Source organism: Puntigrus tetrazona, chromosome 5, assembly GCF_018831695.1.
Source record: "Puntigrus tetrazona isolate hp1 chromosome 5, ASM1883169v1, whole genome shotgun sequence".
Taxonomy (NCBI): Eukaryota; Metazoa; Chordata; class Actinopteri; order Cypriniformes; family Cyprinidae; genus Puntigrus; species Puntigrus tetrazona.
Window position 1 is genome coordinate 26,974,046 of NC_056703.1, and position 10,508 is coordinate 26,984,553.

The following is a 10,508-nucleotide window of genomic DNA, read 5'->3' on the forward strand; positions in this document are numbered from 1 at the left end:
GTGTTATTTATTATGTTTTTATAAACACATACGCATTCAGTATATATTTTGAAAGTGTTTGCATGTATATATTAACATTCATATATTTTGTATTATATATTAATATATTTATTGCAAAATCATAATATATATTTCTTATGTATATACATGTATGCGTTTGTATTTATATATACATAATGAATGAGCTATTAATGAACAACATGTAGGTGAGTAAATGATGACAGAACATATTTCGGACATATAGTATGGATTTTGTTTGAAGTGCATAGCTTGCTGAGAATGGAGTGGCATTGTATTTGATTAGCCTGTGGAAGCTGTCTGGGGTCATTGGGATCAGACTGTGATTAATATGCATTTAATAAGAGGCGTGAAGCCGAAAGAACAGAGACTGAGAAGGGTCGTGAATATGAAGATGCAAGTGAGGTGTTCTGCCAGGACCGATTTTTGTTAAACGAAGGATTCCTTGACTTGCATTTGTAATGCTTTTTAATGAATGTATTACTTTTCTATGTTTAATTGCTGTTGTGTTTCAGAGCCATGCTGGGCCTTTTAATAAACAGTGGTTAGGAAAGATGAGGCTGAGGATACAGCAGGACATTTAATGGCACATCAGCCTGCACCCTGGAGACTTACAAGATTTAACAGAATGATTTGCTCTGTTCTGAAATAGCTTGGCCTCAGTGTCTCGGTTAAAAGGTTGCTATCGGCAGATGTCACAAACCAATAAATGACAACGTGTTTGCTTTGGTGTATGTCTGTTTGCAAGAGCCGTGCAGTTTGGTCAAAAAAGGTCTCAAATGTTACGTTTGCTGTTTAAACAGCAATAGAGTAAACCTTTGACTTACATTGCAGATTCTTAGGTAATCAAAATCAACATTATTCATCACACCAATGCTGCTTTGACTAGAAAGGTGAGACAGAGAGATGATTTATTTGTTGAGCTGATTGAATATTTGTTCAAATGGAAAAAAGGGAAAAAGATAAGCTTTTAATGTATATAACAAATATGGATAATATTCTTTCATTTTATTTCATTTTAACTGTATAGGTATTTGAATATTCTGCTGAAATTCAGTAGTATTGAAGTATTGAATGTTTAAGTCTCATGTTCTGCTGATGTTTTGCTCTCAGTGAAAACCTGAAGCACTTATTTTGACATAATATCGCAATTTGCATAGAACAACTTAGAATTGCTTAACCTAATTTGTAATTGTTATAATGATGTCAGATTTTAGTTTTTGGAAACACGACCTTTTAGGTTCAGTCAAGGCATCTCCTTGGAAATAATTGAGCCAGCTGTGGCCTTCATGTCCTCACTTTTTAAGGATCGAACACCTATTTTATTTTTTTTTTTTTACAGTGTTTGGAATGCCACAGCTGGAAACACAGCTTTAGGGTGTCTGTGGGTGTGTATGACTGCTCCTTCCTCTTGATTAGCTTTCTGACCGCGGGGCTTTAGATCTAATCAAGTTCTGTCACATCACTGCAGCCTCACAAACTCTGATAGACAGCAAGTCTGCTCTCACCGTCTCTCTATCTTACTTTGTTTCTCCTTTTCTTGCTCTTTCCCATAAGTGCTATGTATAATCATCTCCTGCGGCTACCAGTGTGCGTCACTTTCCATGAATACAGTATGCTTATTTAGTAAAAGCATCAGAGACACAATTCCCATTTTTTTTTAAGAAGTATTAGAAATGTTATGTAACAAAATGAACCTAACATGAAGCAATGAGCAAAATGTTGGTGTTGACTGTATTCATCAAGCTCAACTGCTAAATCCTGTTATCTAAATTATTGTTTGGAAAAAAAACTTTTTTTTTTCAGGGCCTATTTGTGGAAAGTGCCATGTATCTGCTATGCTGGCCAACGCATTCCAGAGAACAGAGAAGTAAACATCTCAGCCTCTGATTGAAGGCCCGCCTCTGATGCCAATGCCTCCATCTCTGTAAAGATTAGGGTGGAGCTCTTTGGCTAAACTAGAACCAGCATCTGAGGTTTCCCAGTTAGACTGTGGTCCTGGTCTTGCTGTGCTTTTGTGGCTCGTGGTTTTACTGGGAGGCAGCAGGGCTTCAGATAGAGTCATTGAGGGAGAGTTCAATATAACCGACCGATGCTGGGAGCTGTGCACTAGAGCCTATAAATCTGCTGACGGACCACTCAAGACCTGAATCAGTACCTACTGAGATATTTTGGTATCAAAATCAATTCAGCTGAGAATTGTGCACCACACAGATGCAGTGATGAATAGATAAAACGTCTGAGTCAGAGCTCTTTTATAGTTCATTAGACTCTGTTGTGCACATTTAAAAATATCAACTTCATCTCCGATTTTGGCCAAATTCCTTTTTATTAACAAAGATTGAATATTTCTGTAATATTTTAACATGTTATATATATGCAGTTTATTATGAATGAATTTGTTATTTTATTAAAAAGACAATTAAATGAAGCAGGTGTCAAAATTTTTTGCATCATTAAATCTTGGACATTTCTTTAACATGTTTAAAAATGAAATAAAATAATTAGCAGCTTTGTTTCAGGTTTTCCCTCAAATTCTGTTGGAAAAACAAAACTCAGATATTTATTAATTTATCAAATAATAATTATCATTATTTAATAAAAAAGTGAATATTTCACATTTACTGTATAGCAAAGTTATGGATGGAGAAGGTGAATACAGCAGTATATCATACCTGTCTTTGGGAAGCAATTGAGATATTAGAGACAGCCTTTGTGTTTTCGTCCCCTTTAGCTGCTACATGCACATAGATCTAACGATTATATATAATTCAGAACGCTTCAAGAGTTTCAGCTCATTCGCTTTGAACAAAAAAACCTGAACACATTTTCCTTCCCAGCATTCTTCGCTTAAACTTTTTCTTTTTCACCAATGGAGCAGAAGAAGAATCGCAGCTTCAGCTGAAATATCTTGACAGAAAGATGAAAGACCACGTAACGGCACGTCTCTCTCTCTCTCTCTTTCCCCCCGCTCCACACCATCATAATTGATTGTCATGTACGAAGGTGCATTAGCCGCTTTTTAGGACGTTTGTCTGAAATGAAACACTTTCGATTTGTGGCGTTCAGCTCACAGTGGTTTGGTGCTGATGGTTTTTGAGGATAAAAGTGAGTGTAAAATGTACGGCACGCACTTATGGAGGTCATCGGACCATATGTATTCACACACACAACTAAGGCATTTTAGGGATTCCAGGCCTGTCTTCAGGGTGTGTCTTAAGGGAACATATGAATATTGTATTTCATGTGACATGTCGCGGAGCTGGGGAGGATTGACTGCGTGTGTATGTGACAGAAATACAGAACTGGTAGAGAGCGAGAGGAAGAAAGCGAGGTTAAAGACCTTTGAATAATAATACACACACACACGCACACTCACGCAGAGCTGTAGCGCTGCGTCCTGGGCTGCAGCTTCGAGGGGCGGGTGTGTGGGTGTGTGGCTTGGCTCGGGGCGACTCTTCCCTCCTGTGAAAAAGTGTAAAAGTGTGTTTGTGTGCTGTCAGTGGGTGTAAAGGGTGTGAGTCATCTCTGAATCACTTTATAGAACTGAAGAACCGCAGTATAGAGAGAAATATTCAGCAAAACACTCCGATACAGTATGTACCCGGTAAGAGACTGTACACGCCGCGCTGTTTCCCGTCTGTCAGAGCTCACATTTGTCCTGGACGGTGATCTGAAGATCGTCTAAGGAATGAAACCACAACAACTCTTCAGAGGCTGTTAGCAAAAGCAGGCCAAAGCTGCAGCGTTTTACAGATGGGAGGAAAACGGTGGCACTCGCTATCCTCTTGAACAATCGTTTCATGTCTGCAGGGAGGAGAGCATCTGTTAGGAGACAAACTGGGTGGGGAACACCTGGGCTCCTCAGCTGATGCTCTGGATTCAGATCGTTACTCAAAAGTCAGTACCTGAGAGAGATCAGAAACAGGCTTTTAGGCGGTTGATGTGAAAATGGGATTCGTGAGGAGGTGTTGCTGCTCTACATCCATTAAAAAAAGGGGCTTCAGAGTTTGTCTGAGATGTTGTTGAGTCTGTGATGCTCCGAGTCAGATGTGTTGTCGTACTCGTAGGAAAGAAAAGTGGCATATGCAATTTTAATATATTCCAAGTGCAAAATGGAACTTTTGCCTTCATAGATTTTCTTATGAAGAAAAGGCCACAGCGATTTTGCATGTGCACTCTAAAATCTTACATGATCATGGACGATTTTTTTGTAAAACATTTAAAATGATTGAGTTAAAAGAAAGCTTTGAATTGAGTTAGGCTAAGTATACCTTATGAATTGAATAAAAGAAAGTAAAAAAAATCTTAAGGTATATATTTGGTAGTGCTTGGCAAACAAATGGTAATACAACTTAAACATTTATAAATCTCCTGCAAAAACACACAAAACAACGTTTTGTTGAACATTTAGGGAATGAGGAATAATTGTAGTTTTAATCAGGATAATTTCCCCATTCCCCATTAATAATATAGTAAATAATACAACTTTTTTTTTTTACATTTATTTTTGTAATTAAATCAAATAATCACTTGATTGATTTACAAATGTATTGTAACTATTCTTAGAGTAGTGTTTTTCTGTATTTTCAATCATCTTTATAAACTTACAGAAGCTGTCGAACTGCACAAAGAAGATAAAATCAGAAGAGAGATTTAAACATTTTCTCAAATATTTGTTGTTAAATTCAGAAAGAGTTTTAGAGGAGATCTCAGGAGTGTCAACTTTGATTTGTGATTTCAGATGTGAAATCAGATTTGGATTATGGAATCAAAAACATCTCAGTATGCTCTTATATATACGGTAGCGTATGTTAAAGAGTTTGGGGAATTTAGCTGTTGAAAAGTGCCTATAACATTTTAACTCATTAACAAAATGACTTTGCTGTAAGAAATGAGAAACCTAATTAAGATCTAATTTAAGTCTCTTGAAAAAGTCCTTGTATGGTTACCATAAGTATATTATTTCCCATGCATTAAAACTTACACTCCTCCTTCAATTTCCATTGCAAGGAAAATGAAGGGATACGTGGAAAGTGAGATTGGAAATGATTCAAACTCAGGTTGCCTGTGTGCATCTTATGTCGAAGCATATGCACGCTTTTTCTCTCAGACAAGTGCTAATTTGAAGAACCTATAATGTGGCCTCAAGAATGTCATATAACCTCAAGAACATAAAGAAGCAGTTATATTTTGTTCACAGCCACAGAGAAGAAACCAGTCTGGAATAGTGTGTTTGTTTTGTTGTGAAAGACTGTATTTATGAACATTCAGTGTTGGTCCAAGAACCTTCAGCCCTTCAGCTCTCCTACTCCAGCAGAGGTTTGAGGCCCAGCTCTGCACAGCTGGACGGCTCATTTTGAGAGAGGGTTTGTTTAAATGATGAATTTCTCATCTCCAGAAAGTCCCCTATGTCTTTGAGATTAAGTGATGGCAGAGGAAGGACGATTCAGTGATGGACACGCACTCACACACACACAAACACACACACACACCCGTGCGCACACACACGCACACGCACTCACATGCACACGCACACACACACACACACACATACACACACACACACACTTTTAGAGCCTCATCGCAGGTGGTGTCATGACAGAACGGCAAAAAACCCGTGTAGGAGTTCACAGCTGATTCATGGGTATTCTTATCCCATCCTTAAGCAATCTGTGTTCATGTTTCTTGTAAGGGATGTTACACCTTTTTCAACCGTAACTAGGTCTAACTGCAAGAATTAGTACTTTATTCTGATTTATTGCATATATCCAATTTTCTTTATATCTAATTCACATTATTCAGTTTGGCCAGTATCAGATTTGAGTGTGAACTGGTTTCAGTCCTGAACTGCTGAAGACTAAAAATATGCAAAAGTGGCAAGTAAGCAAGCTGTCATACATGGAGGCCAGTAAAGTCAGTGTTTACTTTTCATTTATATGTTGTGGAAGGCTGCAATTTCATGGGCAGGTACTAAAGAAGACAAGGACGAGGAGGAAGAGAGAAAAGTTATATATTTAAAAATATATATTTCCCCCTCAATATTTGCTTGTATGGCAAAGCTAAATATCAGCAGCAATTACTCAATTTTTCAGAAATAACATAAAAAGAAAACAATAAACATTTCTTAATACTAACACTGAAAACAGCTGTTAATAAATAACAACTGCTTAATATATTGGTGGATTTTTTAGGATTTGCTGATGAACAGAAAGCTGAAATGAACAGTATTTGTTTGAAAAGATTCCAAAATGTCTATCCAACCTCTTCAAATGGCATCTGTATGATTATCTTCTCTTCTTTCTAAATTTGCATGCAGCTACAGTTGCAAAATGTTTTAGCTTGAGATTAGTCAGACTACTTCAAATGATACATAGCTATCTGGTAGCTTTGAAATCAACAGTTTGGAAGTAGTTACAGCATCACCGCTATCTGTGTACCATTAAATTGCACAAATCCCCACAGTAGGCTTAAAACAAACCAGGGAAACACTGTGAGTTTCCCATAAGCCCTTGAGCACTTTGTGGCCTTGAACGGTTGTCACGACAACCCTTTCAGTGGTCACCAAGTCTGCATAATGCACAGCTCGGCTGCCAGAAATGAGGTGAAGAATGAAGATGAATAGAATATAGAAGGAAGAGCATGACTAAATGACATTACTTAGACTGTGTCTGGGAGAGTTGGGAGGGTTTCTGAATATCAGTAACTCTAGAGCTTTTTACCAGATCGGTTTATCTATCATTCAATGACGGGAAGCCGGGGAGGTGTTTAATATGTGTCATATTTTAAGTGCTCAGGCTAAGCTTTTTTCTTTATATCCTTTTGGCCCATTTTCCAGCGTTTTCTCTCTCTCCCTGCATTTTTACTGTGCTACCTGTCAGAGGAGCAGGCTGTGTGCAATGAATAATGCACTGTAACAGAGCGAGGCTATTCTAATACCCCTGTATGACTGAGGGGTTGCAGAGACACCGAGACAGGGGGTCTGTTTAGGACAGAATATATGATCTGTAAATAATACCTCAGATTCGTTAATAAATCCACTACAGTGATAAATTAATCGCAAGCTGCTTGAGTGTAAGCAGGGGGCACCTTTGCTGTCTGATAACAGTGTGTCTTCACTGCTGCTCTGCGCATCTGCTTATTTAGGTGTGCATTTCTTATCTTTTTCACTTTTCTTCCACGTACAATTGAATGGATATATATTGATTTTTTTCAAAATAATTTAGGCTAATTCGATAGTAATACAGTAATATAACAATATGATTTAAAAAAAAATGTTTTTATTATTGTGCACGAATGTTTGTATTCTGTTCTTATGGGTTTTCTGTTCATCAGAAATTCATGGTCATGGTTTCCATCATATTCAAAATTAAAAATTGGAAGAAATCAGCAGCAAATCAGCATAATGAAATAATATCGGAAGGATCATTTGACACTGAAGACTGGAGCAAGGATGCTGTAAATTATCAAAGAAATGCAGCCTTGTTGAGCATAAGAGACTTCTTTCAGAAAATGTAAAATGTAACCATGGTCAATCTCAACAAAGGGCTATTATATATAATAATTTGGGCTATTAGCCTATAATGTCACTATATTATATTAATATTAATATTGAGTATCAGACAAAATCTCTGTATTGGTAAACGGCCATCACTCGAATTCATGATGGGGCCTGAAAAAGAGTATTTATTCTCGTCACAGGTATATTCCTAAGATGACTTCGCATTCTCTCAGCCTTAATTACATCCTTTTCTTTCTAAATCACTTTATCCTGTTGCCCACACATCATTATTAACAACATTAACTAACAGATAATTGTTCACTGCACCTGTCTGGTGCTGTATGTGAATCAGAGTCACGGCATCAGCAGAAGTTAGTCATCTCGTTCGCTTCAAGATTCTCATCCTCGGCTGTCCCTTCCAGGTTAAATTCAGACCTCAGATCACCAACTAATTATCAAGCAAGTGAAGCAGTCGCTCATTAACGAGTCCGATACTGTTTATGAACGTTATTCTTGCCGTCTTGGCCAATGAGTTTCGGTGTGTTAATGAGCTGGATGATGATTTCATTATTAAAGGGCAGCTAGTGAGATTAAAAAGGGTTCCTGCGACCTTCCTTCTTCCATAAACACATGCACATGCTGTTAGCAAAATATGTAAATCCTGCAGTTATGCACGTTGTGTCGAACAGCAGCTGCTGCGAGACGTGCCGTTGGGCGACAGAATGCCCAAGACTGACAAATGCAGTACAACAAGTGTGTGGCATTATGGAGAGTGTGTGTGTCGTCACCTGTTTGATAGTGACAGTTGTGAGTGGTGGTGTTTTCGAAACTTTCCAGATCGCTCATTCTTTATTAGTCTATTTCTCTGTATTTATAGCCTTCGTAGCAGCATCTATCCTGTACAGCTGACGGTAGCTTTATTATTTTGATTTACGTGCGTATCCTATCGGTTTTCAGAGGCATTACTGTAGACGGTGGAGCAATCATTTCTGATTTGATTTAGGACGGTTTTTATTCTGGACACAGGGCTTTCTAGACCGATATAGATCTCAAAATGGCTGAAGTTATGGTTTAATTTAAACAAACTGTTTCTGTCCATCACAAATTCTATTTACATGCAGTTTTTCGGAGCGGTTATGTTTCCTTTCCATCAAATGTGCTTCTCGCTCAAACATAGGAAGGTTGTGATGTGGCTTAGCTGTCATTTACTGTCAGTTTGATGGATATTCGACACAGTTAGGGTGGAATACAGGGTGTCAGTCATCATGTGTAAGTGTGGCATCCATTGCATTTCTTAGTTGTCACTGATTTTGGGGTAAACATAGTCTGAAGCAGATGCATTTAATAATATTTTGTGCTGAACAGATATTTGGCATGGACAAACCTGATGAGGTTATAATTTATTATCAAACACTACTGCTTTAAAGGAAAAGTTCACACAGAAATAAACATTAGCTGAAAATATACTGACCCTCAGGAATGTAATATTGCATAACTTGCTCACCAGTTAATAGATAATTCACAATAACTCAAGTCTGTCAACTAACATATTGTGAAAAGTAAAAAGCTGCATGCTTGTAAGAAACAAAATCATCGTTAAGACATTGTTTTAATAAAATAAATGTTTTTTGGAAATACACATGAAATGACGTAGTATACTACTAAGAATTTCAGAATATTCTCTTTTTTCCATTTAGCAAAAACATTAATGAAACAACACCTCAGATTTACAGTTATCATTAAGTTGTTTTTAGCTAAAATAGTAGTCCTCTATCCATAATATTGCTTAAAAAAAGTCTCCTCTGAATCAGCAGAGAAAAACAGAAAGAGTTGTGCTAGTGATGCAATGCAAAATTTCTCCAAATATGGTTTGTAGAAGACACCAAATAACCTACTGTAGATCTTGGATGGCCTGAGGGTGATTACATTTTTAGCAAATTTTCATTTTGGGGTGAACTATTCCTGTTCTGAAATCCATTATACCAAAGTGGATATAATTCTTAGTTTGCGCAGTATGAGATCCATGTATTGTAGCAGGTTTATGTTTGTAAATATACAAATATGCGCTGTATAATATTTATTAGACGATGCAGAAGTCTTAATTACTCTGTTATTGCCTAAACCATTAAAAGTGGTCAAGTGAAAGGTTTTTGAAATTAATTAACAGAAAGTACATAAATATTTATTTCAGAAACCTTGCACTTGTCCACTTATCCAATTGATGAGCAATTATTAAATGTTCAGCAGCATCTGCATGACTCATGGGCTCTCTAACAGAAACCAGGTCAATGCTTAATTTACCAGTATCTTCACGCAAGGGAGTGTGGGTATTATTAGATACTTTTATTATTACTTTTGTGATATATTATCGTCTTTTACATCCTAAACTCATCTCTAAATGTTCCAATATAGTAATTATGCACATCTTTCCCTACTATCCCCTGCCATTTGGGCACTTTAACCATGAATCCCAGATACTTTGGGATGTTATAACTTTGTAGATGAAAATTAGAAATAAGCCTAGATTGCTGATATTTTCTTGATGTTTTTACAGGCCTGGATGACTGCTTGCAGCAGTATATAAAGAACTTTGAACGGGAGAAGGTAGGAGGTGACCAGCTGCTGAGGATCACCCATCAGGAGCTGGAGGATCTGGGGGTATCCCGCATCGGACATCAGGAGCTGATCCTGGAAGCTGTGGACCTGCTGTGCGCTCTGGTGAGAGTCTTCACGCTCATTTATGCGCTTGATCCTTCATCTGCTGTTCAACACCCCGTCAGCTGGCGGCCACCGAGTCCCCTACTACACCATGTTCACAGAGATTCATTCTGAAAAGATTACAGTTGTTGAAATTGAAAATGACTCTATTTACTTTTTTAATAACTTAGACGTGTCTTATTTCACACAATATAGCAGGAGAAAAAGTAAAAAAAATGCAATAATTGAAAATCATTTCATAATAATAATAAAAGTTTACATTAAATTTCAA

The 10,508-nt window shown here is 37.3% G+C and overlaps 1 protein-coding gene across 1 annotated transcript in view; it reads left to right on the forward strand.

The window, feature by feature from the left end:
• The window catches only part of LOC122345112 (connector enhancer of kinase suppressor of ras 2-like), a 12,730-nt gene extending 2,379 nt beyond the window's left edge, over window positions 1–10,351 (forward strand). Inside the window, exon 2 of the mRNA XM_043238942.1 lies at window positions 10,074–10,351. Coding sequence (XP_043094877.1) covers window positions 10,074–10,351 — 278 coding nt within the window. The remainder of the gene's footprint in view (window positions 1–10,073) is intronic.
• The last annotated feature ends 157 nt before the right edge of the window (window positions 10,352–10,508 follow it).